The 19,316-nt window shown below is 43.4% G+C and overlaps 1 protein-coding gene across 3 annotated transcripts in view; it reads right to left on the reverse strand.

The window, feature by feature from the left end:
• Positions 1–376: 376 nt before the first annotated feature.
• CCDC9B (coiled-coil domain containing 9B) overlaps positions 377–19,316 on the reverse strand; it is a 97,950-nt gene continuing 79,010 nt past the window's right edge. For all 3 annotated transcript variants that reach the window (XM_025197772.1, XM_025197773.1, XM_025197771.1), the window contains 3 exons: positions 18,518–18,575; positions 17,380–18,190; positions 377–2,274 (listed from right to left, as the gene is read on the reverse strand). In XM_025197772.1, coding sequence (XP_025053557.1) covers positions 17,411–18,190; positions 18,518–18,575 — 838 coding nt within the window. In that variant the 3' untranslated portion in view covers positions 377–2,274; positions 17,380–17,410. The remainder of the gene's footprint in view (positions 2,275–17,379; positions 18,191–18,517; positions 18,576–19,316) is intronic.

Below are 19,316 nucleotides of genomic sequence, written 5' to 3' on the forward strand. Positions count from 1 at the left end.
ACTGCCAGGGGCTGGATTTGGCCTGTGGGCTGGGGGTTGAACACTCTTGTCTTAGCTTATCTGCTTATCTCCTCAAACCTTGCTTCACCCTTCAAAAGATCTCGAGACACATCAGGATGTGGCACCCTGATTGAGAATCACTGGGCTAAGGGACGCTTTTCGATATAGACCCTCTTGGAGTTGAATTGAAACGACTAAATCCTTCTTACATAGGCTACCAAAATATAAGGTTATGAGTGGTAATTAATTTAGAATTGCCATCTGGTTACAGGTGAGGTCAATATGGGGGAGAAAGGGTTTGTCGACAATTACACACAAAGGATTTGTAAACAATGATTGAGTCCAGCCCAGGATGTCACATGGAAATTTAGCCTTTAATAAGATAATATTTTCTGGAATTGAAGCAATTTTACAATCTGGTTTGTATCTGTCTTTTTTTCTCCCTGTGGAGAATAATCCCAAACAAACCCCACTTTGACCTTGAGGGTTGAAAATGATTTCTCATAAAGCATAAAGGTATCAGTCTGTCTCTTGCTAATAGTTTTGGACTGTGCCAATTTAGCAGACAGAATAAATTCCCCAGTCATTTCCCCATAAATTGGAGTCACGTGGATGCTTTAGATTTGAATTATTGGGAAAGCCACAAAACATCTCTATGCAAATATTAGTTTATTAAAACACTACATATTATATCAATTCACTCATGCCAATCTTTTCAGAAAAGCAGTCTCTCATTTTGGCTAACTATTCTTCTTGTTATGAAACAAAATAAAATCTGCGGACACACACACACACACACACACATATTCACGTCTCCTTTCACTGGAGAGTATGAAATTGTTTCAAGTCTTAGGACAGGGTTTGCCAATAAGGACAATACACCTGCTCTATCAGTCATGAGCTTGAAAGTATGTAATGTTAATCTTCTGAGCCCTCATTCCACCTTTTCTTTAATTGGTCTTCAGTTGGTATAAATCAGCACAGCTGAGTTAAAATTAATGGAGCTATAATTTAATCTGATTTACACCTCTAGAGGATCATCCAGCTCTTTGATATGAAAGGTGTCTTTTCCTAAGGCCAAGACACAAAACTTTCATGTGGCAGATTCAAGGGGACTTGCTACCTATTTACACAAGTACAAAGCTGTGGAAAGCATGACTAGGAAGACTAGACATTCATGTCTAACCAACAAAAGCCTTTTGTTGGGATGGGTAGACAGGAGGTCTGCTATGTTTGTATGGCCCTCTTCTTCCCCCTGCCTGGTGCACACAACTGTCAGTGTATGCTCTCACTTCACCCAGAACCTATCTCTTGTGATGTTTAAATAACAGTCTTGGCACTTTGTCAGAATCCCTTCTGTATGCCATACGCATATCCACAGGATCCAGCAGCTTATTCAGAAAAAGCCCCATCTCCACAAACAAGCTGTTGTAGTCCCTGCCACTTGTGTGGCTAAGTTCAAAAGGAGGACATGGTCACCTCCCTAATGACAGAAGGCATGAACGAGGTTCTGAACCTCTCAAAAATATTCAATAACCACAGTGTAACTCGGTCACACTCTACCTCCTCAATGCCCCATTGCCTGCAAGACTGCAGGATATCCCTGACACCTCTTCAACCATTTAGGAGGATCCATTACAAACCTCTCTCCCAATACTAACTTTCCAACTTCCTACAAAGCTACATTATAACCCTTCTCCCCATAAGTGTCCTCTACCCCCTCTATTACCCTTCTTTCTGAATAAAGTTTTCCTCTCCCATTAACTAAAAGAGAAGCACTTCCTATAAACCCTTTAATATACCTGCCATCCATTTCTTGGAGGGCATGGTGTCCTATCATCTTCTGAGGAGGAGGAGAGCGAGTGGTTGGGAAAACTGAAATCTATATCTGAAATCTATATTTTATATAGAATTAGAATTAGTTATTAGAATAAAGTGCATACAGTATATAGTTCATGGCTTGCCACACACCCACAATGTAAGAAAAATCAACATGAAATAAAAGTGACAGTGTTTCCTCTGCTCTCTCATGCGGTGCCTTTCTCTGTCCTTTGGCATAAAGCCAGGTACTGTGGGAAGAGGCAAAAACTGTGAGCAGTCAGTCTCAGGGAGGTGGGTGGTTGCTGAACAGTAAGCCCCAGTCGGTGGTAAATGGTGATATTGGACGCAGAAGGGTGAAGGACTGGTGCTGAAAGTTGATTTCATACAAGTTCAAAGAGTGAGAAGTTTGTGCTCCTCTTTCTTCCTCATCAACCACCTTTTTAGTACTTTGTCCTAGAAAAACAAAACAAAACCACAAGCAAAATTATCAGCATATAAGGAACTGCTGAGCAGTAAATTAAAGTGTCTGCTGAGTTCTAATTTGACCTTCCTGCACAGCTAGGGCTGTTCACAAGATTCCAGCATAACATAATCCCCAAAGCTTGGCTTCCAAGTGTAATAGGAGCAGCAGACAGGGGCTCAAATACCACAGGGACATGCACGCTGTAAACATCTGGATAAAACACAGATACCAACCCCTCCTTTGTCCAAGATAAGAATGTTTTTGTCTTGAGCACTAAGAGCACTAAGAGTCAATGCCTTTGTATGTATTTGTACATCAGTTAGTGCAATGGGGACCCAATCCTGATTACAGCCTCTATTTAATAAACATTAAACAATAATAGATTGATCCCTAGGGGGCCATTTGGTCTGGTGGTAAAGGAATAAGTGCATATAAAGGTTGAACAAAGACAGCCACAGCCAGTGCACTGAGCTCACTGTCCTGTATTACCTTCCAAGCCTAGATACATTGATTTTAACAAGGAAAGACTTTTTTTTCCCCTTTTCCTTTGCTGGCTGATCTGATGCCAGTCAAAGTTGCTGAATTAGCATTTTCTGGTGTTTAAATCCATGCATCCGTATTTTGCTGACACAGATTTTAACACCCAAGGTGCACAAGAAGGAGGGAGGTTATAAGGGTTATAAAACAATACAGGAATGAGATACCATGAAAGAAAGAGAAAAATAGTAATCATAGGACAAAAAGGAAGAGCAATAAGAAGCACTGAAAAACAGTTTTGGATATTTGATAAGGTCTTACAATTCAATGATTAGGAATATGCCATTTGATACCAAGGTAAACCATTATAAAATCCATGACATACATATCAAATATGCATTTTTAAAAGATCTTTGACACACTTGTTATAGTTCTCATTTCTGCATTCAATGAATGGGCTGGATGTCTGTTTCTTGCAGCAAGGGTGTAACTTCTTATCATTCCTAGCAAGGGGCAAATGAGTTCCAGAAACTCAACAAAAAAAATTGTTCTGCTGCTGAACAGTTCAGTTAATGGATCCTGAGAAACATGATAAGGCAAAACCCTGAAGTGATGTTTGCAGAGTACAAATTAGACACTTTTACACAAAGATTTCGTCACTTAGCTTCTCTCAGACAAACCTCTGCCTCTCCACCAAAAGGAAGTACATCTAGTTTGATATCCTATAGACTGTACAACATAGGCTGCAGACCTTCCAAGAATTAACTGCTAATCAAACTACAGGTTATTCACTCGAGTTAAAAATCATCAGCAATGGAGAAATTACTACGTGCCAAAAAATGTTGAGGGAAGTAGGTTTTTGAAACTACCTAGATTTAGGAGGACAAGCCCCACAGACTTTCACAGGGATTTGTGCTCCCAAATTTCTTAGATGCTTTTGAAAATCCCCCCTTTAAAGGTGGCCATCCACCTCTGCATTCAACTGATGCACAACCTAATTCTGCTTGGGCACGTCTATATGAGATGCCTTAATGCGCAGTGAACTGTTCACAAAGAAACATTTGCCTTTGCTACTGCACATTAGCACAGCTACTGCGCCTTTATCTAGTATGTACCTCATATTAGATGTACTAAACTTAATGCACAGTTTCATAGTTTCATAGTTGTTAGGGGCTGAAAGGTCCAGATCATCAGGTCCAGCCCGCCTGCACTTAGGCAGGAAAGACTGCTGGGATCAGATGACCCCTGCAAGATGGGCGTCAAGACGCTTTTTGAAGATAGCAAAGGTGCATTACTGAATGTGTAGATGTGCCCCTTGGGTGCTAAATCCACTCACTTCACAGCACAGAACACTTATTTTAGAGATTTGCCATGCACTATGCTATGTGGCATTATAATGAAAGTGAATTCAAGATCATTATCATTAGCCTATTCAAGAGCAACGCTACCAGGAAGAAGCCAGTCCATAAACATTTGGACCTGAAGTGAGCAGGGAACAGCCTCAGAATGGGAGTCTGAAAGGTGGGGAGACAGCAAGGCCCAAGGGAGGGGTAAAATGGTTACTAATGAAGCCAGTTGCATTTGCCCTCAACCCTTTCTATCCTGAGCCTTCAAGACTTAATGGCAGGGGGTTTCCTTTACTTCCCTATAGGGCTAAAGAACAGAAGCCATTCCCTGCCACAACTCTCTATGAATTTATTGAGAAGAAGTGTCAGTTTCTGTATGCAGTGTTTAATGCTGCAACCTTTAGCACCGGTTTGCATCAGAACACCTCCCATGTCCTTTTAAATCCTGCAGTGTGCAGGGCTTTAGCTGCACAACTCTTCTTTATGTCAGTAAGAACAGTGAGGTCAGATACTACTTTGGCTACTTTGGAAAGTCACCCTAGCCGCATTTGTTTCTAAGATGTTGAGATTAATTTTCTCAAGAGAATTGAATGAAAAGCTTTTTTTCTTCTTCTTTTTGTTGTCATTTATTTCTCAAGGGCATTGTTGAAAGTTCTCCAGGGGATTCCAGGCCTGCACTTTGGATAAATATTTATTTCTTATTGTTTGAAGCAGGGGATGAAAGCACCATCATGCCCTCTGCACAGCCTCGCCACCTGGGCCTGGAGTATGGCTTGGGGGTGAAGGGATGTTTTTGTACCCTATGGGACACCTAAACAAACCAACCAACCACCTAACAATGGTATTTATGAAATAAATGGCAGAGGGCCATGGCTACTGGAGCTGGTGTTCTGTGGAAATGGACAGATGCTATAAAAATTTGAATTTGGGTGTTACAACTCGTTCATCCTTACACTAATCTCACAAAGGGCAAGTGAAGGGATGGGTGGAAGTCCCACCCAGTGGTACTGCACTGCTATTGTCTACAGGGGGGTGGAGGGAAAGGAGCATCATTCAGTTGCATAGACCTCTTCAGAAAAAACAAACCAACCATTTACTCTTCAGGGAATTCTCCTTGTCGCTCTAGAGCTCATGAGATCTCTTCCTGCTATGCATTCTTCCTGTGACAGCCACAGTCCTATTCAGTGGGCCAATACGTTGTTCTATTCCAGAGGTGGGCAAAATATGGCCTACAAGCCAGATTCGGCCTGCAAGGCCATTCTATTCAGCCCACGGGACCCTAACAAATTTAGAAAATTTATATTTATCTGTCTTTGCTTCCTGTCAAAAATGACAGGAGCCAGGGGCAGTAGGATCCAGGGGAAGCCCCGGCGGGCTCCTGCAACACCAGGGCCCGCCCCGCCCCCCCAGCCGGAAGCCCCAGTAGGGCCTTCTGGCCTGGGACCATGTGGCTGCACTGGCACCAGAAACTCAGGTAAGGGGGGGGAAGGGCAAGGGAGGACCCCGGGCAGGGAAGGAGCTGGTGCTAAGCGCGGGCCCCTCCCCCGCCCCATGGCCGGCACTTCCTGCTGCAGCCGCTCGCAGCCCACGTGGGGCTGTCCTGAGCAGGCACGCGCCCCGATGGGGTGCGGGGCCAGCTGCAGCAAGGAGCGCCAGCCACGGTGCAGGGGAGGGGCTGCTTTTCCCTGCGCTCACCACCAGCTTGTAACCTGCCCCCACTGCCAGCCTGGGCCCCATGCTGGCTCTGGGCTCACCCACCGGGGCTGTGCCGTGGCAGCAGCAGTTGCTTGGCATGAAGGAAAGTGGCCCCTCCCCCACGCTTGCGGTGCCAGGCAGTGTTTGCTGCTGCTGCCTGCCTGGAGCTCACACTCGCGTGGGGCCAGGGAGGGGCCGCTTTTCCCCCACTCACCACCAGCTCCTTCCCTGCCAGCAAGAAGGGGGTCAGGGCTGCATGCTGCCCCCAACCTGTATGGCGGGGTTGGGGGGCACTGGGAATGAGTGGGTGCAAGAGTCAGTGGGCCTGTACTGGTGTCCTGGGGCCCACTGACAGGGTGGGCGGGGCCCAGAGCAGGGTGGCAGGAGCACAGGGTCCCGGCCGGCAGGGGCTCTATGGAGCCAAGCCAGCTCCCCCCTCTCGCTGCTGGTTCATCCCAGCCCAGCTCCACAGACCCCTGTCAGCCTGTGCCCTGCTGTGGGCCCCACTGGTGCTGGCCCTGGGACATTGGTCCCAAGATGGTGACCAGGGGGCAGGGCACCTGTCAAGGGGCGGGGCTACCCATGCGGCCCTCGACAGCTTGCCAAAACTGGGTAAGCAGCCCTCTGCCCAAAATAATTGCCCACCCCTGTTCTATTCAGAGCTAATTCAGACTATTCCTTTTCAGCTGAAAAGCTGACAGGATTAGACCTCTACAGAAATGGGATTTTCCATTTCACAGGAAATTTCACAGTTTCAAAGTCTGGTTCCAAAATGAAAAAAAAAAATCAAAACATTTCCTGTGAAACAAAATCCCAAAATAAAAGTATCAATTTTTGGCTCATGGAAAAGTTTTATTTTGATAACACCATAATGTTGTTTTAATAAAGTCATAACATTCTGTTCTAATTTTGGCTTTTTAAAGTTTCATATGTATAACATATCTGAAATAAAAAGTCTCTTCAAAACTGAAAATCGAAATGCTCTGTTCTTAAATGGAATGTTTTAACCGCACACAATGCTCCATTCTGCTTCCCCCACTTAATACAGACGTTTGTCAAAATTGACATATATCCACTATTTTTTTTACTTTCAACAGATAAGTATATCCTAACTAAAATATTCCATGGGAAACTTACTGATCCCCTCTAGACAGAACTTGGTCCATTCCAGGCAGGATTGCCAAACATACTGTCTCTGCAATGATCCTGCTCATAGGAGAGAGAGACTAGGACCAAAAAAGGAATTAAAGTTTCCTATGTAGCAGTTGAGATAATTTTCATTAGTCAATGGTCCTATGCCCTTCTGGAATATAACTCCTCAATGCTGATCAGACCCACTATTGGCTTAAACTGATCACTTTCCATTTCAGTACTGTACGCTTCTCCCCAGTAGTCCAGGATTCCCCTATTCATAACTTTTTGTACCTTGTTTATTGTACCATTGCACTAAAGCACCTAAAGTTTTCAAAGTTATTTTTATGACAGTGCATTCCTTTTCCTGTGCTTCCTTGTGCTTCAAATCCAGTCCTCAACGCAGCATTCAAACCCCTGTATGACACTTGGTGTATTGTCAAATCAACCTTTTGATTAAACTCCCAATTGCAAATCCTGGCAATGAACACTAATACAGAACATGGTAAAATCTCCCTGCTGGGACATGTGGAGCTTCATTGAAACAGTGACATTCAATGTCTTTCCAAGAAGAAAGTCCCCATGTATAACTGAAACCCACATAGTCCATCACATGAATAAAGTGCTTTATGTAAAAGAATACTCACTCCATTGCTGTTGATGCATCATAGGGTGAACTCCCACCCCCCGCCTCCCTGCTGTAAAGTGATACATCTCATAATTATATTGGCCTGATGTTGGATCAATCAGATTATGCATTGACGTCAAACTGTTAAAAACTGCTCACAAGACACTAGCCTGCAGCCCTTTGAATGGATTATGGCCAATTCACTCAGAGCTGACTACTATTTCTTGAGAAATTTCTCTTCAAATAGTAAGAGGAAGCAAACTGGCAAGGTAATTTTGGCATCAGGACACTATACCTTTAATTTTGCAAAATAATAAACAATGGCATATACCACTCTGTTTGATGCAGAAGCTTACAGAATTATCATTCTTTTGGCTTTCTCTAATCCTGGAACCTGCAGACATCCAAATTTGGCAAGTAGTGCTGGTTCTTTTAGCATGCAGTGAGAAAACCAAAGACATTTCTCACTTGGCTATTTCCATTATTGGGTTGGGAGTTCTCTCCCTCAACTGCATTATAAAATCATATCACAGATTTGGAAAGAACCCCAATAATTTTAGATCAACCCCTCCTGCAGAGATGCAGAATTGGCTGTTCCTGAACTATCCCAGCCTGTCAGTCTCTTAAAAGCACTTAAAGAAGAATATTTTCCAGATTCACTAGGGAGCTAGTCCCATTGTTCTTCCATTCTTCTGGGTAGGAGATTTTTCCAGAGATTTAATCTAAATCTGTTTTGCTGCAATTTCAGCTCACTGTCTCGTGTCCCGCTCTCTGTGACAAGAGAGAACAATTTTTCTCTATTTTCCTCATGGCAGCCTTTCGAATATTTAAGAACCGCTAACATGGCTCCCTTATCTTCTTTCCTCTAGACTAAACACACCGAATTACTTCAACATTTCCCCCTGCAGCTTGCATGCCAACCTCTTTTATCATCTTCATCACTTGCTTCTGGAACTCCTCTAGATCTTCCGTATATCCTTCTTAAAACATCAGGCCCCAAAATGAATAGTGCTCCAGCAGAGGCCTAAGCAATAGGCCTGTGCGAGTAGGCAGCTATTTGATCTGGCTTCGGATCCAGCCACTTTGGATGCCAGGGATCTGATCCAGCGCTCCAGACCGGGTTCCTGCTTTGATCCGACCGAAGTGTCTCCAAAGCTTTGGAGCTGACTTGGAGATCCGGCCATAGGGTATAATGGGGAATCAATGAAATATCTATAACTTTGATGTTTTGTGTCTGATTTGGATGAAACATGCAGAGATGGTAGCCTATGCTGAGAGCATGAAGCCTGCCAAGTTTCAAGAAGATCAGTGCAGGGGGAACTGTACCCCAAATTCTTGAATGCAAAACTCATGTCACATGTATGTACACCACAGTGGGGTGAAAACTACAGGGGTGGTAGCCCCTGGTGAGGCCACAAAGCCTGCCAAGTTTCAAGAAGATCAGTGCAGGGGTTTGGGGGGAACTGCACCTCAAGCTGCTGACAGGCAAAACTCATGACACAGATGACCCTGTGTGTGTTAAGGTGTAGCGGGCTGAAAACTGCAGAGGTGGTAGCCCCTGCTGAGGCCACAAAGCCTGCCAAGTTTCAAGAAGATCAGTGCAGGGGTTTGGGGGGAACTGCACCTCAAGCTGCTGACAGGCAAAACTCATGACACAGATGACCCTGTGTGTGTTAAGGTGTAGCGGGCTGAAAACTGCAGAGGTGGTAGCCCCTGCTGAGGCCACAAAGCCTGCCAAGTTTCAAGGGGGTAAGTGTAGGGGTTTGGGGGAAACTGCACCTCAAGCTGCTGACAGGCAAAACTCGTAACTCAGATGACCCTGTGTGTGTTAAGGCGCAGCAGGGTGAAAGCTGCAGGGATGGTAGCCCCTGCTGAGGTCACGAAGCCTGCCAGCTGTTGAGAAGATAGGTGCAGTGGGGTTCTGGGTTCTGGGGCCCTGCACCTCTGGCTGCTGACAGGCAAAATTCATGACATGGGTGCTTGTGCAACTGACCATCTCTGTTTTGGGGCAGTTGATTGTCTGTATTGATTATTTCCTCTCCTTAGTCTGTGGTTTTGTAGATGTCAATTCATGCTCATTAACTCCTTAGGTAGTAGCTAGGTACTGTGTATTGAGCTGGTCCCTGAGTGAATCATGATTAATTGGTAACTGGTAACACAATAGCTTAGCAGCCAGGCCTGCAGTAGTCATCGTTCCCCCCACCCTCCCCTCCTCCCGCTCAAGACAGACACAGTTGCACAAGCACTCATGTCATGTGTTTTGCCTGTAAGCAACCAGAGGTGAAGGGTCCCAGAACCCCCCTGCACCTATTTCTTCGACAGCTGGCAGGTTTCGTGGCTGCAGCAGGGGCTACCATCCTGCAGCTTTCACCTTGCTGTGCCTTAATACGTACAGTGTCACCAATGTCACGAGTTTTGCTTGTCCACAGCTTGAGGTGCAGTTTCCCCCAAACCCCTGCACTTATCTCCTTGAAACTTGACGGGCTTTGTGGCCTCAGCAGGGGCTACCACCCCTGCAGTTTTCAGCCCGCTGTGCCTTAACACACACAGGGTCATTTGTGTCACAAGTTTTGCCTGTCAGAAGCTTGAGGTGCAGTTCCCCCCCAAGCCCCTGCACCGATCTTCTTGAAACTTGGCAGGCTTTGTGGCCTCACCAGGGGCTACCACCCCTGTAGTTTTCACCCCACTGTGGTGTACATACATGTGACATGAGTTTTGCATTCAAGAATTTGGGGTACAGTTCCCCCTGCACTGATCTTCTTGAAACTTGGCAGGCTTCATGCTCTCAGCATAGGCTACCATCTCTGCATGTTTCATCCAAATCAGACACAAAACATCAAAGTTATAGATATTTCATTGATTCCCCATTATACCCTATGGCCGGATCTCCAAAGTGGCTCGGAAGCTTTTCCAAAGCGCTTTGGAAGCTCCAAACTGCTTCGGAAAGCCTAACAAAGCCAGTGCTTCAATCCAGACATGCTGCTTTGGATGCCAAAGTATCTGAAGCTTCTCTGGATCCAAAGCACAGTCCGAAGCCTCGCACAGCCCTACTAAGCAACACTGAGCAGAGTGCTATCACTTCCCATGTCTTACGTATAATGCTTCTTCTTTTAATGCTACCCACATTTAATTAGTTTAGTTTTGTTTTGTTTTGTTTTGTTTTGGGGTTTTTTTGCAGTATCACTGTGGGCTAGCTACTACTGGTATTAATCTCAAGAAGCAAAAGAGGCAGTAGGGCAGACATTATTTTCAAAAGCAATTCCTGGTTTTTGGTGCCCCATCTGTGGCAACTTTTCATAAGGTTGCTTCTAAGCATTTTCTGAAAATCAAACCCCCTTTTAAAGGTGTTCAGAATCATTAGTCGGTTATGAGAATATTGGTCCATGTTTCCATATAAAACCAGCCATATTATCTTGGCATCTCTGAACAGTAACATTTTAAACATTGCTGACCAAAAAGTACCAATGATAGGAAGTCGCTAGAAGGGGGTAAGTCACACAAAGGTTTTGTAGCTATGCACAAAGACTAGCAGCATGTCTTAATTACATGCCTATGTGATGGGATAAAATGAAAAATGCTTGGAAATTTGGAATTTGGAAATGGGCCAAAATGCTGAGGGAAAAAACTAGGACTATTTTGCAGCACTAACAAATCATTTTTTCTGGCAAAACTGAGCCAGTTTCTGAGCAAACATTGGCATAAGATAGATTAATTTTATTGAAGAACGTTTCTCATTGAAAAAATGTCAAAATCCCATTTCTTCAGTTAAAAAAATAATGATTTTGTTCAAGTGATGATAAATTAGAAGCCTGAAATGCAACTTTGTAAACAAAACTTTATGTAAAATTCTAGGGAAATACAACTGAGTTTTTACAAGTGGGTATATAATGTACAAGTGCGTATGTAATATGCAATGTGTCTGAAAACTGACAAACAAAAAAAACATAGAGACCAGGGAAAAAAGAAAAGCTACTCTAAGCACGCTCTGGTTATTTAGGAAGGTCACTGGTGTCATACAGCAGGTCATGTTCATTTAGGCACTTCAAGGTAACATCTTCTTGTGTCCTCAATCTTTTTATTCAAAATATATTGACTTCTGACACTTGAGCTAAAGGAGACCTGCGTTTTATTTTATTTTTTAAAATTCCTAGCAGCATCTGTACAATGATACACAGATGATACACTGATTTTGCGGAGTTAGACAGTTATGCTAGAAATACAAAAGTCATTGCACGTCCCTGGGAGAAATGTTACTACCATTTTAGAGCCAAGTAACAGATAGTTAAAGACAGGGCTTTTTCTCTCTGGACTAGCCTTATTTTAACCAAATCATGGCCAGACATTAAGCTGTCTGAAAATGGTCCTATTTGGGAAATTTATCTTTGACAGATTTCATCATTCCAAATGAGTTTCACTGCAGCTATGTGACTAACATCGCTTGGCACTGGTGAAGATAATTTTGGTATCTTCTCATGCCACTAAAGAATTGTAATAAGTGATTATCAATTTCAAACTCACAAAAATTATAAACTTTACTGTAAAGTGGACAGGACAAGGGCTAAAGAATCACTTAGAAATCAGACAGCCTCCTTTGGCTTCACTATCCTTGCTGCAGACCTGCACAGTAACTACAATTATACAGACATGTGCATTTACTGCACAGTAACCAAGATTACTGTGCAGTACAAGTGCGTGTCTACATGTGCATACCCATAAAGGGCACTGAGCAGTAATGCATATGTATATGTTAGTATATATAGTATTAGTAGTATATATTAGTAGTATAGTAGTAGTATATATTATTATTATTAGTAGTAGTAGTAGTATAATAGTGGTATATATTATATACTAATATAATTAGCATATTAGTATATATGCATATGTATATGATTAATTACTGAGCAGTAATGCATATGTATAATCCTTACTGCGCAGTAACACTGTGCGTGTGGACTAATTTGGGACTAAATTTAGTCCCAAGTCAGTCCACATGCAGTGTTAATGCGTTTTAATGCCTGCACACGTAGATGCCAGCCTACTCCTGCTTACTGTGCATTAATTTACTGTGCAGTAAATTTAAGCCAGCGTAAATGCATGTTTAGACACACCCACTAATGCAGGGAAATTGAATGACAAAAAAAATTTGTTACACAAAGTTAAAGTTGCCCAGTGATACTGTTCTGTAAGGGAATGAGGTAAGTTCAGCCAAACTCAAACTTCCAAAAACTAAAACATGAGTTAAGGTACAACCCTGCATCTTTACCTCTGCTCTTTTGAACACTGCACAGATACACTGCTTAGACACATACCTGCACTTGGTCTTTCAATTCTACAGTCAAACATTCAATCTGCTCTATAGAAACAGCACAGCTAAATTGTACAGCTTCTTCACCTGTATGCAAATGGCATGATCAAACTCTGTATTTTCACTTATCATTAAACTCACAAACCATACTTGTTTCTCTGCTTATCTGCATGACCTTGCAGTGAGTAAAAGGCAGTGAGACATCTAAGCATAGATTGATAATTACTGGTTAAAATGTTGTGTTAAAGAGTTAATGAGTGTTTAAATGATTAGGTTAAATCGGGTTCAAAATGGCCGTCCAATTTAAACTTAGCTCATCCTAGTGCCGACCTTACACTTACAGACCCAGTTTCAGTGACTGGCAATCAGTCTAAACCTGTAACTGTACAGAAGTTCCATGCACACAAACCAGTCTAAAAACTGCAGAACCTGGTTTAAGATAAACATCAATCTATGTAGTATCAGACTCATTTGATTCAGGTCAAACAGGTGCATGGAACTTCTGTCCACTCCCCCTGTGCAACCCCAGGACGGGAAAACCCAGACACTGGCCCTAGCCCTGGAGCTGCTCTTTTCACATCCCTTGTACTGGTCTAGTTTTGCACCCCCACCCCCTGGGCACCTGACCAGCCAGCGCTTTTAATCCCCATCCCAAAAGCTGCTCTGGGTGCAGTCACTTTTATCAGGGTTTGCTGCTGCCGGAGCCAAGAAAGTAAGTCCTGGTGCAGAGAGGAGCAGGAGGGATGGGGGTGTAGGTTTCCTGGGGGGACCCCACCCCACCCACACAGGTCATGCCTGCCCCCCAACCTACAGGTCACACCTTCCCCCCCATTCCCTGATTCCCTGGGGGATCCCTGATCCCCTCCAACCTGCTGGAGCACCAACCCCTCCCTCCCCGGCTAGTCCCCACATCCTTACTTACCTGCCATAGGGCAGCCATTTTGAATCAATTTAAGCTCCCCTAATGCCCCCAGTTGTTTGTACTTAGCTCTACAGGACAAATAAAAAACCTACTAATACTTTATTGATTTCTCAGTTTGAGTTTTTTTTGATCCTATGAAAAAATATGCAATGTCCGACTCACACATTAGCCAATTGCTTCAAGTGAAATGAACAGTCCTCAGTGGAGGCACCCAAGGATAGGGGAAAACTGCATGATGAGACACTCCAATAATTCATTAAACAAATTGACTGGCCTAATTTAAGCAGTTATGTAAGGCCATGTCCTTGTCTCACTGATATCAAAGTTACAGTGGCAGTGATGGCAAGCCAGGATGGGAATCAAAAACACAAAAATCTGACACCCAATATCTCTCTTTTGCGTATCCAAGCCTATTATTCCAATTGTCCCATTAATGGGATTTATAAATTTTGTTCAATGACAAGTTATGTTTCTATACTTGTCAGCTGTCTCTAATTAGCAGAGGAAGTGACTTTAGCAGGTCCCAGATTTGTATCATAACTATGATTTTTTTGGATTATTTTGTATTGACCTTTATTGTCCAAATATTTTGCTTGCTATTCTGACCATACTGAGAAGAGATTTTTGTTGAGATCCTCTCAGTGACCCCTGGATCATTTTCCTGAGTAGTTTTACTGAGTTTATTTAGAATATAACAATGAGTAGTTCAAAGTGTTACTGTGAATGTGCATTATATTGCATATATCAACATGGCATGTCATCTGCCCTGTTCCCTACCTCTGTTACACCATTCTGAAGTTCCTTACAATCTTTTCTTGATCATGAATAGCCTACATCACTTCGGGTTAGCAAAGCAAGTATGTGCTTAACTTTAAACACTAGCTTAAGTCCCCTTAAATCACTGGGCACGTCTACACATGCATTCGATCCAGGAACAGTTTACTTGCAAGTAAACTACTCATGAGTAAACGTTCCTGGGCAGGCATCTACAGCTGTCTCCTGGCCGAGGCTGGGACATTACACCCTGTCCCTGAGGGCTGCCTGCTGCTGCGGTGGGGACAATGTTCCCCTGCCCCCACAGCAGGGAGCTCCTGGCCCTGGATCCCCGGTCAGCTCCAGGGGACTTGGAAAGAGCTGCAGGGGAGGGGCAGGTCCCATCCCCCTGTACTGATCTGCTAGTGGGACAGCTAGCAGCTAGCTTGTTGCTAGCTGCCCTACTGGCAGATCGGGGCAGGGGGCTGGGAGCTACCCCATCCCTGTAGCTCTTTCCAAGCCCATGCCTTGATCACCTTGGGGATCCTGTTTCCTGCTCAGCTCCATGAGTGCAGAGCTGGGTGGAGGACAGGCTGAGGAGCTTGTTCCTCACTCAGCTTCACAAGCATGGAGCTGGCTGGGGAAAAAGCTTGGAAGCTTGTTCCCCACTCAGCTTCCCATATGTGGAGCTGGGTAGGGAACAGGTTGGTTGTGGAGCTGAAGCTGGGAGATAAGGGTCTCCCAGCCCCCTGTTCCTTGATCACTATGGCAGAACAGGGGGCTTGGAGCTCCTTGCTGCCAGGGCAGGGGGATATAGTCACTGCCTACACTCTGGTGATGAAGCCTGCATCAGGCAGCTCCCGGGGACAGGGAGTAATCTCCCACCCCCTGGTGGGCAGCTGACCAGGAGTAGATTTGCTCCCAGCCAGGCATCTATCTACATGAGCACTACTGTGCTGTTACTAATCAAAAGTAAATTTGCTACTTGCATTTGCAGGTAGCAAATTTACTTGCGATTAGTGAAGTTTACTTCATAGTAAGCATGCACACGTGCAGATGCAAATGCTTACTATGTTACTGCACAGTTAATGTCTTGTGTAGACGTGCCCTCCCAGACTTAAACACATGCTTTAAATTAAGCATGTATTTCAATACCTTGTAGAATAGGATGGGGTTAAGTATGTGTTTAAATGCTTATCAGAAAGAGGGTTCCAGTATGGAAGCTTTGGACATACTATTACTACCTTTTGCCCAGAAAATAACTGCCTATTCTTAGTCACTGTTTTCCTTTAACAAATGTCTAATATATGACTATCCTTTCTCTCACCCAAGGGTAATTTAGTATTTGTAACAGTGTCTTGTAAAGAACTTTTTAAAAGACATTTTGAAAGTCTGAACAAAGTATGTTAGTACTCCTTTCTCCAATATTTTGTTGTCATACTTAGAGACTTTTTGTAGCTCAGAAAGGTACAATGTTCCTTAACAATTTGTCTCCCTCATGTCACATATACTTAGGCATTTTATAAGTTTATTTTAAATGTTATTTCAAAAATCTGTTTTATTTCACTCAGGGTGTTGACAGATGTTTGTCATTTAACAGGGGAGGGAGATTTACTATAGGTCAGATGAATCCACTGGACGGGGTTAAGTTACCACAAGCTAGCTTCACTTACTGTAGGACAGAAGAGAAAAGACAAACAGTTACAATGGACTGGCTGACACACACAAGTGGTAAGCCCTTCCCTCTTTAAAGTGGTCTAATTGTTCATTTGTGCAGGCCATATGTTTCAGTTTCAATTAATGCATAACTCCTAGGATCACTCTTACTGCTTTTAAAAACACTTGCTATCCTCCAATCTATTTGTACAACAGTAACAGTACCATGTCTAGGGTAAGTATCTGTCCAGGAATTTCCACAATGAACAAAGAAATAATTCAGTTTTCCTGTATTGTCCTTATCCACTAGACTGTTTTCTTAGCTTCCTGGTAGACATGGAGATGAAGTGAATCTCTCATAGTCATTCTGTTTCTTCTATACAGAGTTTCTTATTATTTGCTTTTATGCCTTCAGCTATTCACGCTTCGTGTTCTCTCTGAGCCCTTCTCCTTAATGTCTCTCTCACTACATTTTTGCCTGCCATAATATATACTCCTTTCTATTATCTTCACTGGTGCTAGATTTCCATTTTTTGGGAGACATGCATCTGGCTTCAATAACGGCTAGAGCTTTGCCATTTAATCATGACATTTATCCTTTATCTATGTTCTTGTTTTCCTTTATAGCCGTAGTGTTATATCCATTAATGCTGCTAAACAAATAATTACATAATGTGTTTGTTTGCATTTCATACACTGGGGAGAGAACCACATGCCTTCTTCATGATTCTCTGGCCTGATGTCCAAATTGTTGCTCTCATGAGGGATGTATAATACACATAAAGGCATTTTTTAAATGGAGCCAATAGGACACTAATTATTTTAGCTACTTTCACTACAGAGTCAAAATCAAGTGACCATTTTCAAAGTCTGAGCCCCTGAATTGGTGAGTGCTACATGTCACCAATAAGAAAAACTTCTTTGGTTTCTGGTTTATCCATTCATTCCAGAGGACAGGCAACTGCGCTGAGCAGACTTAGATTTTCACAGCCAATTTATGTAATTTGGAACCCTGGAGAAACTTGGGCATGAGCACCTTTAATAAATAATTATGCTGCTTACCCCAAAACTTGTGTTGTGGACCTATGCCATGATGGCATAGGTCCACAACATGATATTCAATTAAGCAGATGTAGGATCACTAAAATATCTTGGAAAGTAGATTAGGGGCTGTGCACTCACCTTCAATCTCATGCAGTCCAGTGCATTCTTTTTAATTCTCAGTTTCTCTGTTGTTCTTATAATTGCACTTCTCTGGCTGGTCGCCTTTTCTGCTCTGTATTTTTGCTCCATTCTGTTCAGATACACCAGTTTTGTCTGAGGCATCTTTTTTTGGGGAGACAGACTCTCCTTTAAGTTCAGCACATGCAGCAGTCTCACCTCCTTTCTTTGTGATTTTTTGTCCTTCATTGTGAGTGTTTTGAGTCATCTCCTCCATTCTTCTTCTCAGCAACAGTCCTTTATTCCCATTGCATCTGCCACCTGCTGCCTCTTTGGGCTTCCCGCTGAAACATTCTGCAGAGTCTTTGATCAATTCTTTCTCTGATGGTACATTTTTTTCCATGCTGTCTCCCTTGGGTGATGACATGTTCTCCTTACTGCTATGCCCAACAGCTTGCCCAGTGCTTGTAGTACTGCTTTCTGAAGTACTGCTGCTTGTGCACTTGTTTTGCTGAGAGGTGTCAGTGGTGTTTGGCTTCTTAACATTATCTTCTACAATTCCTTGCTTGCTTAGCTTGGACTCTGGCTCAGAGTCACCCATACCTGACACAGACACCTCCCCTTCTAGACACTTGGCTGCTTTCTGTTTCTCCCTCTGATTGTCCTGTGCAGACAAAATCTTCTCACCTTTCTGGCCCTGTGATGAAAAGACACCAGGGTCTTGGGAGCTTGATGGCTGCCCATCCTCTTCTGGGTCTGCTAGGCAATTGAGTTCCATCTCCTCCTCACCAGCTGGAGCTTCACATTTCAGGTTTTCAGTGCTTGTGGGGCCCTGGAATGAGAAATGTGAAAGGCCCATTGAGTTTGTTTTTTAAAAATAACAATATAGTACTTACCTTGTAAAGATTCCCAAAGGCTTCCTTAGGTTGAGCAAGTATTATCTTAATTTTCAAGCATTATTGCAAATAGTATCTTAACTTTCAGAAGGGAAATGGAAACACAGAAAAGTTAAAGGACTTCCCTAGTTTAATAAACTAGGCCAGTGACTGAGGCAGATGAACATTCCAGCTCCCTTGTCTTGAGACTCCAGCCTACCTGAGACAGCATGTATGTAATCAGGCTTGACTGCGCGAGTCAAACAGACGTTCTGTAAACCCACCTGGCTGCCAGGGTCATCCTTTTGAAATGGCATGTCCTCACCTTCCTTTGCATCCCATCTGTCAAAATAAAACACAGAACTTGGGCTGTCAGCTCTTCAGATGACAAAGCAACCCTCTCTGCCCAAGTCACAGGGAGGAACCCCTACAGATCTTGTCAGTGCCATTGGTTCAATGTCAGAATGGGTAACTACTGAGTGATACAAAACACGTTGCAAAACACTTGACTCAGGGCATGAGAGACAAACACTGAAGACTGAAGTGACCCAGCTTTCGAGGACAGCAAGACAGAGTAACTGCAACAGCTGCTTACACATTTAGTAGACTCATTTACTAAATGGAATGCCACAGCACATGTCCATAATATTTTTCCTTCTCAATGTCTGTTCTACAGCAATAGTTCTCACCTGGTCCATGGAGGTGCTGTGAATGGGTCACATAGTAGATATAGGACAAGTGGATGGCTGGGTTGACCAAGTCCCTGCCCCCAAATATTCCTATGTTGATAGGCAGTGTTTTGGTGAGAAGTTGTAATGATCTGTGCATGATATTCCCAGACAGCAGTTACTTTTGTATAGTACAGTGGCTAGGCTAATGATATTGACTGAGAGGTGCAGTGTTGGTCAAGATAACTCTGCACTCCACTGCCTAGCACCAATATAGGCAGTACTTTGCAGAGTTGCCCAAGCCAACTTTATATGGACTGATGTCTAAATCATTGAACTGAATTGTTGAACCTCCTGAACCAAAAGCAGGAGAGCTATATTCTGGCTCTTTCATTTCTAGTTCCAGAAGTCACCT

Source organism: Alligator sinensis, unplaced genomic scaffold (assembly GCF_000455745.1).
Source record: "Alligator sinensis unplaced genomic scaffold, ASM45574v1 scaffold262_1, whole genome shotgun sequence".
Classification (NCBI taxonomy): domain Eukaryota; kingdom Metazoa; phylum Chordata; order Crocodylia; family Alligatoridae; genus Alligator; species Alligator sinensis.